The sequence below is a fragment of the Caloenas nicobarica genome, chromosome Z, assembly GCF_036013445.1.
Source record: "Caloenas nicobarica isolate bCalNic1 chromosome Z, bCalNic1.hap1, whole genome shotgun sequence".
Lineage (NCBI taxonomy): Eukaryota > Metazoa > Chordata > Aves > Columbiformes > Columbidae > Caloenas > Caloenas nicobarica.
Genome location: NC_088284.1, coordinates 1,538,960 through 1,555,809, shown reverse-complemented (window position 1 = coordinate 1,555,809; position 16,850 = coordinate 1,538,960). Strand labels below are relative to the sequence as shown.

The window sequence follows — 16,850 nt, the reverse complement described above, 5'->3', positions numbered from 1 at the left end:
CAAGAGAAATCAGCACGCAGGCATGATATATGATGAGATGACATCTTAAAAATAACTAAATATGGATTTGCTGTTCGTCTCCTGGACTGCATTAAACTAAAAGCACTTAACGGGTTCTCATTATAAATTCTCTTTGGTCCGTTAAACACTTCCCCTTGTGTTTTAGAAGTTAAATATTTCCACAATCAGCCTGAGTACCTATAAATATAAAGGCACCCCCAGAACAGTGAGGCACATCTTTTGTCATCCAGCTGCAGCAAGACATTTTGGTGCCATGACCTTCACCGGTTCACTGCAGGGTCACGTCTTGAATGGCCTCAAGTTGCACCAAGGGAGGTTTAGGTGGGACATGAGGAAAAAATTTCTTCCCGGAAAGGGTCGTCGGGCATTGGAACAGGCTGCCCAGGGCAGTGGTGGAGTCACCATCCCTGGAGGGGCTGGACAGACGCGGAGATGAGCTGCTCAGGGACGTGGTTTGATGCCATGGTTGGACTCCATGATCTTGAGGGTCTCTTCCAGCCAAATGATTCTGTGATTCTATCTCCTCCCTACATTACATGGTTCACCCACCCAAAGACACCATGGCTGTGGGGTAGGTCTCTGTTGACTTCTCGGATGGTTCTCTGGGACATGTCTTGCCAGGGACACAAGACAAGGAGGTCCAACTGTTGAAGGCCGTTGCTGGAGCTCCACACCGCAGTAGATCAAGACAAAGCCTCAGGTATTGCCACCTAACCAAATATTCAGGAGACGACCGGAGCCCGAGTTGATCATCCAAAGAGCTGGGACGTGCCCTCAACAACTGTAAGAGATTCAACGGCAAGGTGGGATTAAAAATTCTGGGTTAGGTTGTATTCGTTTGAAATGTAGATGTGTCGGACCCCCTCTGTCCCTCATCCCTCACATCTCTGTGAAGCAGATGGGCAGAGCTGCGCTCCTCGGGGACAATTCTCAATTAACTAGAGGAAATATTTTCAGCACGTCGAAGTATTAACATATCTTTACTGTTCGTGCTACGGTAGCGCCCAGAGGTTCGAGAGGAGATCGGGGTTTCGTTATCTAGTTAAGATAGAAACATATTGTGAGACTCTACTTCAAAGGCTTTACGGGCAAAAGACTAAAGGAAATAGAAAAAAAAAAAATAAAGTTAATACCACGGGGACTGAAGACACACAAAAAACAGTGACTTGTCCATCATTTCTTGAGAAGTTTGTGACGTACTGCAGATGTGCAGTTGAGTTTCCACTCTTCTCGATATTCGCTCTCAAAACAAATGTGTTGGTTTTGTTTTTTCTAAAGAAGGTTGTAACAGTCAGGTGGGAATTTTCGCAGGACACAAGTTTCGGATTTGGAGGCCTCAATCAGCAAAATCTACGTTACCCTCCAGGATCCTAAACAGAAGGAATCGATTTTCAGGAAATACTAGTACTCCTGATGCTTAAAAACCACATTATTTACCTGACTTTGCTTAAACACTGAATGAAACCCTTTAGCATGAAAGAAAAATATGCTAAATTTCCAAAACTTAGATTTTGTGCTTCGTGTTCACCCCAAAGATATTAGGCCCGTCCTCTGTAACTTTGGAAAATGCATTTTTGAATTTTACAGCATTCGATAAGCTTAACTTCATCAAACAAAGCTCTTCTCTGTTATTACAGCTTGTTTACCAGATGTAAATATACGCTAGTTCTGTTGTGTTAGAGAAAGGATAATTCACTGGTAGGTCTCTTGTTTTATTGAGAGCGATCGTGAGCTCTTTATTACCCATTTTTAGCCTTTCTGATGGGGACTCTTTTCCAATTTACCTGATACGTCCGATGCAAGGACATCACAGAACTTATCTCCTCACCCACCCCTGAAATGCAGCGGTTGCTCGTGTACAAAGTGCCGAGAAGGAATAAAATAAAAGTGTTTCTCTCTAACTGGCAACATAGGAGATGCTCATTTGGAGAATTTCACCGTGGAAGTCTATTCTAGTGGAATATGTATAGTTGTTTTTGGGATGATGGTAATTTCTGCACAGAGGAGGCCAAATGACCTCAGGCTTTGGGCTTCGTTGTGGCACTTCTGGTTGAAAACTTTATTATAAACCGTGTTTTGGGCTTTTAATGCGTGTGGGGCGGTTCCAATTTGCCTGGGAACCATCTGTGATTGTGGGAAGCGCTTGTCTCTCTTGATTCCTCGCAATTCGATGACCCTTGTCCGCAGGGTTTATACTTCAGTTTGACGTTTGTCCTATCAAGAGATTATTTTTCCCTTCTAATCTGGTGTTACCAGGTCTAGGAACCGATCCTGGTGCTATCATTTACCAGGTGTGATGTTTTTGCAAACCCAGATGGGAGTAAATGAGGTTGTTCTCCAGTTGCTTTTTGAGCTAATTGTGAACTATGGGTTTTTTGCCGTTCAGAGGGTCTTTCAGCATCGGTGGCAATGGCAGGACATGTGGAGCGGACACGTAATTCTCTCGAAGACCTTTAAAAGGGCATTTTCTGCCGGAGTTACTCGGCTTACAACAAAATCCAGCATTTGCGTTTCCAGTCCTTTCATTGCTAATAAAGAGGAGCCAACCTGCTTTCGGTGACATCAAAGCCGGGTTTCTGCCCCCATCATTTTGTGTGAGCAGGTGTTAATTATCACCGAATAACACAGGTCGGAAGAGAAGCCTCGAGCCATGTGGTCCAAGTCCTTGCTGGAGCTTTGCAGGTGGCTCTGGGTGACACCAGCACCATCCGCAGCTTTCTGAGCACCACAAGGTTGGGTGTTCCACAGCCTCCCTGGGCCCCTTGCTTGACAACGCTCATATTGATTTCTCCTTAATCGCGAATAATTTCTCTCAATGCAATTTCCACCTTGTCCTTTTACTGCAGGATATTGTCAGAAATTGTCTTCTTCAACAAGCTATCTTGGTGGCCGTTGTCTAAAGGAAAGCTGCAGCCCCTCATGATCTCATGATGGACACCTTACTCCCGTCTCTGCCATCCCAAGGGGAAAAACGGCTTAGTAATGGGGGAAAAAATGAAAGAAAAAAGCAAAAGTTATTATACCGTATTCATAGATACACAGTGATGCTCAAGTAGAGTAGAAGGGATCAGATCTCAATAAACTACTTCGCTTTTGGTTTGGATCAGGAAAGCCACTGAAAGGCGTTGGGAGGAGATTACTGAACGTATGACTTACCTTTATTTCTTATTGTATTGGCTACGTTGCTTTAGAAGAAATTCACGTTTTGAAGTGCAGGACAGTAGGTGTGATGGGATGAGCAACGTTTCGGTGATGATCAGGAGACCCCACCTTGGCTTCGACTCTCCTGGGCTACCAACCTCTAGAACGCTCGTAGGTCCCTCCTCTAATTACCTCCAGGTAATTTTTAAAATGGGAAATGGGAGGAGGACTTGAAAACGAATTTTTATTTGAGAGAGAAATGAGCTGATGTGGAAAACGAGCCCGAGTGCGTTACCCTCTTTCCGACACTGTAGTTCAAGGCGAGGAGTTTTCCTTGGATAGGAGTTCACCTCTAGTTGTCAAGTATTTCTTTTGTATTTCTAGTTTAAAGAGGAATTTAAATTCGGCATGAAAACTCAACATTTGTCAAAAGACGTGTAACAGCTGTAGAGATGTCACAATCTTACCCTCTAAAAGAAGAAAATAACTGCAATATCTTGAACGAGTTGCTTTTCGTTGGTTGTTTCCTTTCCAGTAACATCTGCTAGTAGAGAAACCAATTGTGTTCATGCTTAGTTTGAACTTCTCGTCCTTTTTTATTTTCGAAGTTGAACTGTGGAACACAACTTTATTTCCAGAGCAGGTTCCGCACCAACACCGATACTTGGACTATCATCTCTAAAGCTCCCATTTCTTTATTTCTTTGTGCTCATTTTTCCAGGAGCACTAACGACCCTTCTGCTCCATTCGCTGCTCCACTTAGTAGTGGGTTTACACTAAAAAGTTTTCCTCATTTGCACTCCAGTCAGTGGCATTTTACCCAAATTGACGCCGTCAGTGTTATTAACACACAATGCAGCTCAAAAAGCGACTGTCTGCCGCATGATAATATTAATATTTTTTCACCGTTTCATTGGGTTGGACTAAGCCAAACTTTAACACTGTGTTCAAACACGGTTCCGTGGCAAATTCCCTTTTTCCTTCTTATCGAAGAGGCGACTCCAGCAATTATTCCTTGCTCCATTTAGCAGCAGCTCCAATTAACCACCTGAATTTTTCGTGGTTTTGACAGAAAGCTGCAGATCGCATCCTGATCTTAGCTCATTTTTGCGAATGTAACCTTACCCAGCCTAGTTATAAACATAAATCATATGTCAATCTGTTCAATTTATAAAATTTGATGGACTATATATTGTGCTCTATGGGCACTTTTAATGAAGTATGTGCCACATAGTCTCCATTTTTAAATTTTCCCTGAACTTATCACATTTCCCCACCTAATTTATCAATTTCCACGCGTAGATTTTTCAGGATCAACTTAATAGTAAATCACTCACTTTGCTTCTTCATTGTTGGGAATTCTTAATATATTTTGATTAGAGGTGACGGTTCTATGGGGTTTTGGGGGTTTCGACGGTAATTTCTAGAATCAGGTTTCTTGAGTGATCTTTTACATTAAAAAAAAATCAGCGTTCAGCGTGACGTTTCTGTCTAACGTCTCGTTATTTAAAATGTAAGCCAAGTGAAGTCCAGACATCTGTGCTCTGGCCATATGTGGAGATATTTACCAACCTTTAGAGGCTGGTTCACCTTTTATTTCTTAAATACTTACCTTAACATGGAATTAATCGTTCTACACTCTCTAAATGTCCTCTTCAATATAGTCACCGAGTTCCCCGCTGGTAATAGCAAATACCTGCTACATCTCAAAGCCCTAAAACTTCGGGTTTTGGTATATTTTCCTGCATTTCCCTAGGGAATGGTCTGTATTAACCCTTTGCATCCCTGCCAGATGTTATTCAAGACACCTAAATAGACACAACAGCCGGGACATCAGTCGAAAGAAGAAATGGAGTCGGTCTAGACTGTGCATATAAATTTCATTTTTTTCTGCAGAAACTACCAAATGTGACATTATTAAACTCTCAGCTAAGTAGTGACTTTGTGTCTCAATAAATAAACCTTCATGTGGAATCTGGAGAGTTACAACACTTAGCTAAATTAGAAATTATAAGTAGTATGCTAATATAGAGTGGAAATCATATGAAAATATATACCACATCTCTGTGAATACAAAATAATTTCCTTATGACTAATGATATTACGGTGAGTACCGACTGAATTAATAACTGTGTAATACTTAGCGCAGGGAGTTATTAATGCACCAGTCAGTCATTTGGCAATTTTTGAAGTTTAGCTCTTTTGTGACAGAAGCAGAGAAGTCACCTGAATATTAAACAAATGTCACTGTTCCTTCTGGCCATAAAATTACGTACAAAATACGTGGGTGGAAAGGGTATTAGTAACAATACGCACTAAGTACTTAAACATTATTTACTCATTTGAAATTCACTGTAACAGTAGTAATCGCGCCGAGCTGATTTGGTGTTAACGTAGATGAAATACGTGATTTTGCAGCAGGTCTTTGGCAATGTCAGGTTAATAAATGTCTCCAGACATAGAAACTTTTGTAATTTTTCTGCAAAGTACTTTTAGGAGGCAGGTCCCGTGAGGTAAAAGGTGGTAAAATGGCTATTACTGAGGTAATTCTCGTATCCAGAAAATAAGGAGGGAGGTTTTTTTGCTCAGCATCCCTGGAGACATCCCAGGCCAGGCTGGACGGGGCTCTGAGCAACCTGAGCTGGTGAAGATGTCCCTGGATGAGCTTGGAAGGTCCCTCCAACCCAAACTCTTCTGAGTTCTCTCCAAGCAGCGCTGGAGAGTTGGACATCTGCGATTCCCCGCTGGGAATTTCAGGATCTCAACGCAACACGTCGTGGTGACCCTCAACCGTCTCCTCCCACGTGGTCCCCAGGGCAGCGTCGTGTCCTCGGGAGGGGCCGCGTGGGGTCAGATGCCTCCTCGGAGCTCAGCGGTGGGGCAGGAGGAGTGGTTGATGCACAAAGTTGGGTCCGGCGTTGGAGAACTTGAGCTCACTACGGATGAAGAAGGATACTGAGGAGCTGGAGCGAGTTGAGAGAAGGGAACGGAGCTGGGGAAGGGGCTGGAGCACAAGGGTGATGGGAGCGGCTGAGGGAGCTGGGGGTTCAGCTGGAGAACAGGAGCTGAGGGGAGACAGGGACACAAAGAAACGGCCTCGAGTTGCGCCAGGGGAGGTTGAGGTTGGATCTGGGGAGCAATTTCTTCCCCAAAGGGCTGTGGGACATTGGAACAGGCTGCCCAGGGCAGCGGTGGAGTCACCATCCCTGGAGGGGTTGAAAATACACGGAGATGAGGTTCTCAGGGACACGGGTCAGTGCCAGGGGTGGGGTAACGGTTGGACTCGATGATCTTGAGGGTCTTTTCCAACCCAAAATGATTCCAGGATTCTAAGATAACACCAGGAGACTGAGACAGATAAAGCTTGGGAAGGGAAGGGAAGGGAAGGGAAAGGAAAGGAAAGGAAAGGAAAGGAAAGGAAAGGAAAGGAAAGGAAAGGAAAGGAAAGGAAAGGAAGGAACTGAACTTCATTCTCCTTTTTCTTGTTTTTCAGGAAAGCGCTCATCCGTTCCGCATCCCACATCTGACTTTAACGGCCTGTGCTTTGTTTTGCCTTATTTGTTTCCTCCTGCAGAGCCGAGTTCGCATTACGTGATCTCCTTGAAGGCCTTTAACAACGCGGGCGAAGGGGTCCCGCTCTACGAAAGTGCCACCACCAGGTCCATGACAGGTGAGTCGCAAGCGCCGGGTCATTATCTGCTCCCATCAGCCAACATGAGCCTTTGCATTGAGCAAAACATCCTTGGTCAAGGCAACACAAGAGCTCCGCAACCTCCAGGTCCCTGCTAGAATAAATCAGCTTCATTTCTCCACTTTATTCTAACTAAACAGGTGGAATGAATTATTTACCCTTTCCAGAAGTTGGCTGGATAAATTTAATTGGATGCTCACAAGTGCTTGCTCTTTGGTGCGGGTTGCCTTGGGAGAAGCATGACTCCCAAACACTTTAAATATTTAAAGATCGGGGCCGAATAACGGCAAATAGCTTTGCCGAATTAAGCCCAGATGGAATTATTTGTGCTGCCTTCGTTTTTAAAGCAGTTTAAATTAAAATGAATTAGCGAGTAACACACTGTCATCATGCGCGTTTATAGAAGCACGGAGAGGGGTTGCGAAAGGTGAAGGAATATTCCGATAAGATTTTCCCGGCAGGATAAGGCTCACAGAAGGGATTACCCAGCAATAATGGAGCAGGGTGCTTCTAGGCAGCTATTTTTTGCATCGCCGGGATGCTAAGAACGTTAGAAAATCAGAATTATTCGCATAGCGCTGTCGTCCAGGCTGGTTTTTCTGCAATCGCTCATGTGCAGCTGGGACTGTTAAAAAACCAAAACAGAGAAAAAAATGTGTGTGTATATATATATATATAATTTCTTTTTCCTCTGGAGTGCCACCATCATTTGGTGAAGGTTTTTCCCTCGTGTTTCACCCATGGTGTTCGGAGCTGCGTCACTGAGAGCAAACCCGTCGCTGACGCTGGCTTGGGTGGAGCGCCAGGGACAAATCCACCAAATGGCACTTGCGTGGCTCTGCAAGGGAAAAAACCAGCTTTTCTCCATGTGGTTTTGTGAAGTATTCCCATAAGAAATCTTGGAAAGTCAGGAAAAAAAAAAGAGATTAATTGCACGATCAAGGGCAACTGTAACAAGCTGCATTAGATGTAGATATATTAGATATAAGTGGCTGGGAACTTCTGGCTCAAAATTATTAATCTTTCTTCTTGTCTGGAGTCTCCAGAGGTCATTCTTGCAGAGTGTGTGTCTTGGGATATCTTTTTGCAGTGAGTTTGCCTCAGGATCTGTATATACTTCGATTTTTAAGTTTATTTGTTCCGTGTCGATCCTATTTAAAAATCGCCCGGCTGGCCTGTGGGGTTTGATTTTATGTTTCTGTATAATCTCTGATAAACAAAAATATATCCAGGTGTGAAAAAGGTAATTCAGGCTTGGGCTGTGTTTGGTTGGAGTGTCCTGGTGACCGTCCGTGAGCAGTTCAACTCGGTGCTTCTCTGTCCTTGCTGAGAAATGTCCGTACCTGGAGTGTCCAACCCGCGCGACGCAGCCTCGGAAAGGAGCCGCTTCACGGAGGAACATCTCAAAAAAAGGCTTTTAGCAAAACAGCAAAGCACAGGAACTGTGTTCCCCAAGCTGGCGTGCCGCGGGTGCGAAAAAAAACCCCAAAACTCTGGCTTTGGTGTCTGTTCATGCAGATACGGTGTCCAAACTGAAGTTGTATAACGTGCATTATACAACTCCAACTCCATTATACAACGTGCAAAAACAACTCCAAAGAGGGCAAGAAACTATTTTTCTAGCAAGAGACTGCAAATTCCAAATGACAGATGTCCACACGTAAATAAAAGCAAAAACTTGGGTGGGAAATGGAGGAATTATTTCGGGACCTATTTTCAGCCGCCGGTGGATTAGAGACATTTCCCTCTTCCTCAGGTCAGTGGGGACGTGTTTCGGAAGCTGAATTATATTGATGGAGTCTGACCATTTATTTTGCGAAACCCAGGCTCTTTCCGTAATCTCCTCTACGGCAGGAGTTGGGTTTTCAGTGTGGGAGGGGAAGGAGAAAAGAATTCAGGATTTGTTAAAGTATCAACTCCGCTCAAGTCATATTAACTTCCGTCGTCAGTTTGTAAAAATAAAACCAACAGGTATTGCTCACATTCCAAAGCTTAGAGCCAGTTCTTCAGGAAAAGAAACCGTTTCCTTTCAACTTGCAGAAGCTCGATTCACCAGGATTGGGCAGAAAAAAGATGATTTGGAAAGTTGTGGATCACTACAACAAAAACGGGGTCACCTCGTTTCCTTCAGTGCTCATGTTCCAACTTAAAAAGCAGCTTTGGATGAAAGAAGCGACAAAAGAAGCAGGTGGAACCTAATGGCTTATCGTACATTTTAAACATCCTTGTCTCTGTTTTTTCCTTCTGAAGACGGCGACCTCCCAAAGTTCTGAATAATGAATTAGAAAACGGTAAAACAAGAATGATCAAAGAACGTCAGGACCTGGAATTGCTGTAAACTGTAGCAACTGTCAGCGAGGAAACCAGAGCCATTTACGCTTTGATTAATTAATTAACACATTGTTTTGGGGAGGGGGGAAATAATTAAAAAACCACTAACCTTTTGGCGTGCTTTTGGTGCACTGCGTTTTGAAATTGGATTTAGAAAAATCACAACTGGTAAGTAACGAGTCCGTGAGTGGAGTTTTACAAGGTAGGCCAGACGTTGAGTGGGCGCTCCAAGGAGGACAGAGGTATTTAAACTAAGGAGAAATGGTCCATGTACCCATGTCTGGGAGTCACACTGGGAGTATTAAACCACCAGTTGCAAGATCTTCACCTCAGCAGGGAAATTCTGTTCTGTTTTGTCTGACAAATGTTTAAGGAGACGCAGAATATGTTCCTTTCAAGAGCCTAAAATGACAAAAAAGCCTGAAAGAGAAAAACATCATGAACTCCTACACAGGTGAGATTATATCCTGTCTGTAAATCAGGTTGGAAGGTGACACCCCCTCCACTTTGCAGATGTTTCCAATAATGTGTCATTTAAGTCATCTAGTTTTTTTAAAGCGATGTAAATCATTTTAAGGAGAGACTCTGCATCGACTTCATCTCGTGTGAAGAAAACACAACTAATTAAACAAGTCGTGAAAAGTAGCGCCGGCTAGTTTTGTTGTAGTGATGTAACTGAGGTGTTACTGATGCGTTCTCATTTTGCATTAATGCCTTTCTTTCTGTTCTCCTCCTGTTCCTCCTCCTCATTAATGCCATGCATTTAACCCATCATGACGTGTGCCCCTTGGTGGCTGTTTGTGTTTTGTTTTCTTTTGTTTTCTGTTTAACTTACCTATTCATTTAATTTGGAATGCTCATGTGGTGCCGCGTGCACCCAGACCCCATTGATCCATTAGAGGTTGATTTTTATCCTTTGCTTGATGATTTCCCTACCTCAGTCCCAGATATCTCCACCCCCATGCTCCCACCAGTAGGTGTCCAGGCTGTTGCACTTACTCACGACGCCGTGAGGGTCATCTGGGCAGACAACTCTGTCCCAAAGAACCAGAAGACGACGGAGGTTCGATTCTACACGGTCCGGTGGAGAACCAGCTATTCGACGAGTGCAAAGTACAAGGTGAGATTTTAACACATGTAATTTTTGAGCTATTTCATCTGTTCGTCTTTTATTTGCGAAGACTCTGAGTCGGGTCGACTCGTTTCATTGAGTTGACTCATTTCGTTGAGTTGGCTCGTTTCGTTGGGTTGACTCGTTTCGTTGGGTTGACTCGTTTCGTTGGGTTGACTCGTTTCGTTGGGTTGACTCGTTTCGTTGGGTTGACTCGTTTCGTTGGGTTGACTCATTTCGTTGGGTTGACTCATTTCATTGGGTTGACTCCCCTCAATGAAAATTCTCAGTTTAATCAAAAGGAGACTTGCCTCACTACAGCTTCCTAGAAACCTAGTTGGATGAAAATACCATATTTTAAGTCCACGTGCCAGTTGTTGAAACTTTTGCTCTTTAATCTTTACCAGTCAGATATAAATCAGTCACAGATCTGGTAGGACAATAGCGTGAATAAGAAGAAATACCAATTGCAAACCCACCCACACCGTATAGCAATTCCACCCATATTACATATGCCCAAACAGCAAAAAATGAAAGTTAATTTATGAGAAAACTTCTCAGTTGGAGTGGATGTGACACCCACATTCCCCACAACGAGCACGTCCTTCCGCCCATGCCCTGTCGTGACAGTTTTCGCTCGCGTAAAGGATCATGTTGATCCATAGCGAGTTGGTTGCTAGGGATGGATTTTTATACTTCAGGCGGATTCCTCGTACAAATCATTTTTACAAGGATTGCGGGACAGGCCGTGCATGGAGACTCCTCCAGTTAGAACCATGGCTGATGTCCATTAAATATGCATTTAATGGTTGACCTCGACGACCTTGAGGTCCAGCCAAAATGACTCTATGATTCTAAGCCCCAGAGGATGGCTCTCCACCTCTTTAAGTTTGAGGTGTTTATGGACTCACATCTGGAGATCTTTCCCAGGTCATTTTTGGTAGAACAATGGTGGAGAAGTTCTTGCCTTCAATCTCTTTTCTAATTGGGATTTTTCAGCTCCTGCCCCAAAAAACATCTCCAAATGAATCTATTCAGGTTACGTTATTCCTGATTTTGGTTCACAAGAGCTGAGGGGAGAGTTAGGTCTGGCTTTTTGCCGCAGGCTCTGACCCACCGCAAGATTTTAAATAATAACACATCTTTACAAGGTATGAATGTCGCCACCTCGCTGTTACATCTACTGCCGCGCTTCTGGCAACCTCAGGCGCTGACGCGATGATCTGCCTCAATTTTGTATGCTCGTGCCGTTTTAACGAGCTTTTAGGTAATTAAGGATGCCAGAACGATGCGTCGTAATGTTCTGAATGCCAGAGCTTGACCTGAGTTCTATTTAGAGGTGGATTTCCATGCCCGAAAAAGTGAGGAGTGTAGCACAGGGGGAAGGACAGTGAGCCCTACTTTGCGCCTCTAGTGAATAAATCAAAACTCCAGAAAAGCCAGTGTTACGTTTTGCTAATCGTTGTGAATTATATCATTTTTCTTTAGTTTCCCAATGCATTTTCTGAGCCGCGTGCAGTGGAAAATGGTGGGCGAGAACGCAAAATGATCAAAAATAAGCCTGTTAATCTGCTGCGCGGGAGTATGTCCTGCTCGGAGACGTTGAGCTCGTTGGCTTTGTGCTCAAACGAGCAAGTGGAGATGTCTTGTGGAGCCATCGAGGAGATGGAAGAGAAGAGGAGCAAGAGTGAAATTCCCTTTTTTACCACCCTCTCCAGTTTGCCCAGTTAGCATGTGAAGAGTCGGTCTGGTTCGTTTATTCCAGTTCGATCACCCAGAAGCAGAAACGATCGAAAAGCTTTTGAAAGGCTGTGCTTTCTCGAAGCAACCACCTTTTTTTTTTCAAGGAAACAAGATAAAACCTGTTACGTTATTCTTTGAAAACAGGGGAGGAAACGTCCTTTTTCTTCAGGCCCAAAATAGGTTCCCTTAGCGCTGGCCTGGCCATTGGCGTTGAATTGCCAATTCTGTGGAGATTTTCCCATTCAAGTCGCCCGTTGTTTCGAAAATCCACATCAAACCTAATCTACTGAAGGGTTTAGCTTTTCCCATTGAAGTTAGAAGTTTATAAACCTAACTTTGCCGTGCCAACTTTGCTCAAACTGTCCCAAACAGGCCTGGTGTAGCTTTACTAAAGGTACTTGCTGCACTTGCACCCCCTTCATCTCAATGTGATTTTAACTTCAAGGGCGTTCGCGACTCTTGAAATGCTAATATTTAGTATCGAGCGAAACGGTCAAAGAAGAACACTCAGCTGGAGACAAATAACTTTCTTTTTGGAAAAAAAGAACCCCGTGTCTTTATGTTCCACCAAAGACGTTTTTGTCCAGGAATAAATTTGAATTCTATTGGTTTTTTCCATGGGCATTTTGCCTGGTCGTGTGTAATATCTGAGCGCTTCCGTAGTGATAGTAATCAGATTTACTTAGCTGTGGAGTATTTTATGCCGTAAACAATGTAATTTCTTCTTCCTGGGGGGGGAAATTCTTGTTCCTCATATTTCAATCCAGCTTTTAGTCAAAGAATAATTCATATAAACTCTAGTGGGTAGATTTTGCCATCTTTGGCGGAGAGTTTATGAACACGTAGGTTCTAAGTGATGTCTCTGCTTCAGTAAAACTTTTTATAGGAGGAGATTCTCTGCTGGGATCAACCCCTTGTAGAGATAAGTTGAGAATTTTACACCAGGCTCTGTAGCTTGAAAAGCCTGGGAATTAATTTTGTAATATTCAGTCATCACCAATTTGTCCGATAATTTTCGTCTCGCTCGCCTCCTTTGATACTGGTGCAGTTGGGCTCCAATTGTTCCTTACTGCAGGCTGAGATAAAAAGCTAAATCGACTAAAAAAATAAATGAACAATTTAATATTCATGTCAGCATCGATCTCTTTAGTTGTTCATAAGGTATCACGGTGAGGCACATCAATAATATGTTTCGAACGTAAGCTAGTATAGAAACATATTATATTAGGCAAAGCAAAAATGTATTTTGTTGATAGAAAAATGCATCTTGGCTCGTATTTCAATCTCTGTCATAAATCTGTGTTAAGCCCAGGAACTGGGAAGCCTTAATTAGGACCATTCCAGTGGTAAAAATGCTTTCTGAGCCTCCACTAAAAATCAGGAGATACTAAAAACTTTCATTTTTTGTAAGGAACCCATCAAATAGGCTGGAAATGAGTGTTTAAGTGATGGAAAAGTTCCTATTTATTTTCCTCATATGGGCGTAGATGAAGGACGTAGGGTTGGCTTCCAATCCACATCTGAAAACACATGCACGGCAAATTGCTTTGTCTTGGGAAAAGAGAAAGGGAAAGCCTCACAATAACTTATTTAACTGCCGAAATTATAGGCAGCAAGTTGAGTATCGTACTTAACGGTACTAAAAATACTCCCGCTAATAGCAATACAGCTATTTTGCTTGCAAGAAGAATCCATCGTGAGCGCGTTTTGCTTGGCCGCCGCCAAGAATAGCCACTCGAAAGGTGTTTATTTTCTCTTTGCAGTCGGCGGACACGACGGCTCTGAGCCACACGGTGATGGGGCTGAAGCCCAACACCATGTACGAGTTCTCCGTCATGGTCACCAAGGGCCGGCGCTCCAGCACCTGGAGCATGACCGCCCACGCCACCACCTACGAAGCAGGTACGGGAGGACTTTCCTTGGCTTTATTAATCGTCTCGTTGATGTAAACCCGCAGCGTACGTACCAAATGATCTGTATTTCTTCGACTTTTTGTCGCGTCGTCGTCGCGTCACGTCGTTCTACGGAGCTCTGGTGTCACTGCAAGAAGTCGGGAGATGGTGGCACGTGTGTGTAATTCTTTGCCTCATAATATAATGAATATCTGGGGCTTTTAATGCTAACGATTTAAAATAGTTGTCACTTTCCAAAGAAACCCAAGATAAGTGAGAACAACTATTCTCTTCTTATTAAATAATGAGTCCAGTACTTTCAAACTTACTTAAAACTTTGACTTACGAAGTTCTGTGTGGTTTTTTCTCAAGTTTATGACTTGCCATCTTACCCACTTCGTTAAAATAACTAAGTGACTGCTTCTGTCTAATGCTTTAGTCGCGAACTAAAGGGGTATATTCAAAAATTGAACACCAGGTCTGCTCACAATATTATGTGGACATATTCTAGTGGTTTGCTGGGTGCTGGTGCCCAACGCATCAGTCCAGCCAAGACCTACGGAGTTGCAGCAACTGAAACGGCGTGTGCAAAATTGGAGACAGAAAAAGGAAAATTAAAAAAGAATAGGCAAGTGAGCCGTCTTTTTAGCTCGCGCGATATTTATTGCAAAGACAGCATTCTCTACCCTATGCAACATGTTGGCTTGTGTAAATGCCCTGCTGGGAGTTTGGTGGGGCATCTCATCTATGCGCGGCGTTTTTTAGACATCTATTTAATTTCCAGCAAACAGCCGCTGTTAATATTAAGAATATGCTTCGTTTAACCGCTCCTCTCAAGCGTTTGAGTGGTATTTTCCAAGCAGGGAGCCGTGACCTGAAAGACACTTCACATTCTGAAGGGGACTCAATGCAGTTTTGATAACAGACGCCAGGTACACATTATATGTAACCCTAGTTTGGTGGGAGAAAAATATTTGAAAGAGGATGGAGACGTAGTGATCTCTGCCAATAAGAACATCCCCTCCAAAATATGATTATTTCTTTTATGTGCCATCAGTTAACACAGTAGGGAAACAGGATGCTTGGGCATTAATGGCTGCACGTAGCCTGATCCCTTTAAACAAGGGTAGAGTCTTCCGTTCCATTTACATTTCTTTTAGGGTAAGTGATTGAATCCCCTTTTTAAAATCCCGAGTAGATTCGCTTCTAAATAACTCCACTGAACCACGCTGCAGAACTACTCGATTTCCCATTCTTTATGACCGCCTATATATCTTGCTATGCTCCCTTGCCCATAGATAAGAACGTCTGTGCTTTTGCTTAAAATATTTTTCTTCATCATCTGTTGTAGATAGCAAGATGTACCAATGTAGTACACGCTGTATTTATTTTCCTGAGGGTGACATTGGCCTTGAAAACCCTCTAAGTGCCGGTACAAATGAGTCGCTACCAGCAGATACCAAATGAAGTCTGCTGGGAAATATTGATTTGTTGGCGGTTTTGTATTTTTTCTTTTTTAATGAAAACCCCAGTACGTGCCAGTTAATTAACAAAGGGAAAATAAGGAGGAATATATGTGTCCTGAGATTTCCCCTTGCGATTGCAGTGCAATTATCTGAGCCTGATGGAACGGCTCTGTTAATTAAGGGCATCCCGCGCCGCTGATCTTTATTGCCTGGTCTGTACCCGTCCCGCGTGTCGAATTTCCCGTCATGATATGAAAGAACGCACGTGTAAGTCTTAGAGCTACGCGGGGTGTTAACGAGCGCTGAGGGAAACACGTAGAATTTTGATTTTTCTCCTGAAATGTCATGTTTGGAATGCACCGAAAGCAGAGCTCAACTTCAGCCGCTCCGCCCACGGTACAGACTTACAAATTTACGATTTTAGCCTCATAAAAGAGAGAAAATCTAGGAAGCGAAAGGGTTAGTTCAGGAAAACACGTCAAAAGGCTTAACATCAAAAAATGGAGACCGGTATTTAAGATAAAGATGCCGTTTGCATCCAGACGGATGGATGCGCTTTGGTAGAAATACAACCGTTGATGGGAAGCTGGAGAATATTGCAGAATAGGCTTAACAAAAGGAACGAGAAGGAAAGAATTATGTTTAAAATCCAGTGTGATGCCTTTATCTCTTGCAGTTCCCTGAAATAGCAAGGCAGCCCAAGATATTTCTGCTAGTAAATTGGTTTTCAACTGCTGAGCTGGTGTCCCGAGCTGAGTAGCTTTGAAATGCAACACAACCCCCTTGAGGAAAAAAAAAAATTATTATTATTATTATTATTATTATTAATAATAATAATAATAATAATAATAATAATAATAATAATAATAATAATAATATAATATAATAATATATAATAATTGATAATTGATACTAGATAATCGATAATGATAAATACTGACAATAGTACCATTTGGTGGCCACATGGGCAGGACATGAGTGCCGAGATGCTCGGACGCCGTTATCCTCTCTTGTATGCCCTAAGTCATCGACGGCCTCTATAAAAACCAAGTAAATGAACAACGAGCTCAGCACAGATATATTACTCCTCTCTCTTCAAGTATTTTTTTTATAATTGCCCATTTTCCCTTTCTCATCCCCAATGCAATTTGAAAATACTGGAGACACCGTGCAAAATCTCCTAGTAAAGCGGACACTGCAGGCTCGGAAATCCAACTTTCCGTCTTCAACGCAGCGGAAATAGAAAACCTAAGGATTTTCTATCACGTCTGAAGTGTCCCGCGTGGGTAAGGAATTCAAAAGAAGGTGAATAGCCGCTATTTTCAATTATTTTCACTCTTTCCAGCCCCCACGTCCGCTCCCAAGGACCTGACGGTGATCACGCGGGAAGGGAAGCCCCGCGCCGTCGTCGTCAGTTGGCAACCGCCCCTGGAAGCCAACGGAAAAATTACCGG

At 43.1% G+C, this 16,850-nt stretch overlaps 1 protein-coding gene across 1 annotated transcript in view; it reads left to right on the top strand.

Annotated features, from left to right (window-relative positions):
• DCC (DCC netrin 1 receptor) overlaps positions 1–16,850 on the top strand; it is a 357,209-nt gene that overhangs the window by 293,416 nt on the left and 46,943 nt on the right. The window contains exons 16-19 of the mRNA XM_065656469.1: positions 6,737–6,832; positions 10,066–10,304; positions 13,802–13,940; positions 16,742–16,849. Of these exons, the coding sequence (XP_065512541.1) occupies positions 6,737–6,832; positions 10,066–10,304; positions 13,802–13,940; positions 16,742–16,849 (582 nt within the window). The remainder of the gene's footprint in view (positions 1–6,736; positions 6,833–10,065; positions 10,305–13,801; positions 13,941–16,741; position 16,850) is intronic.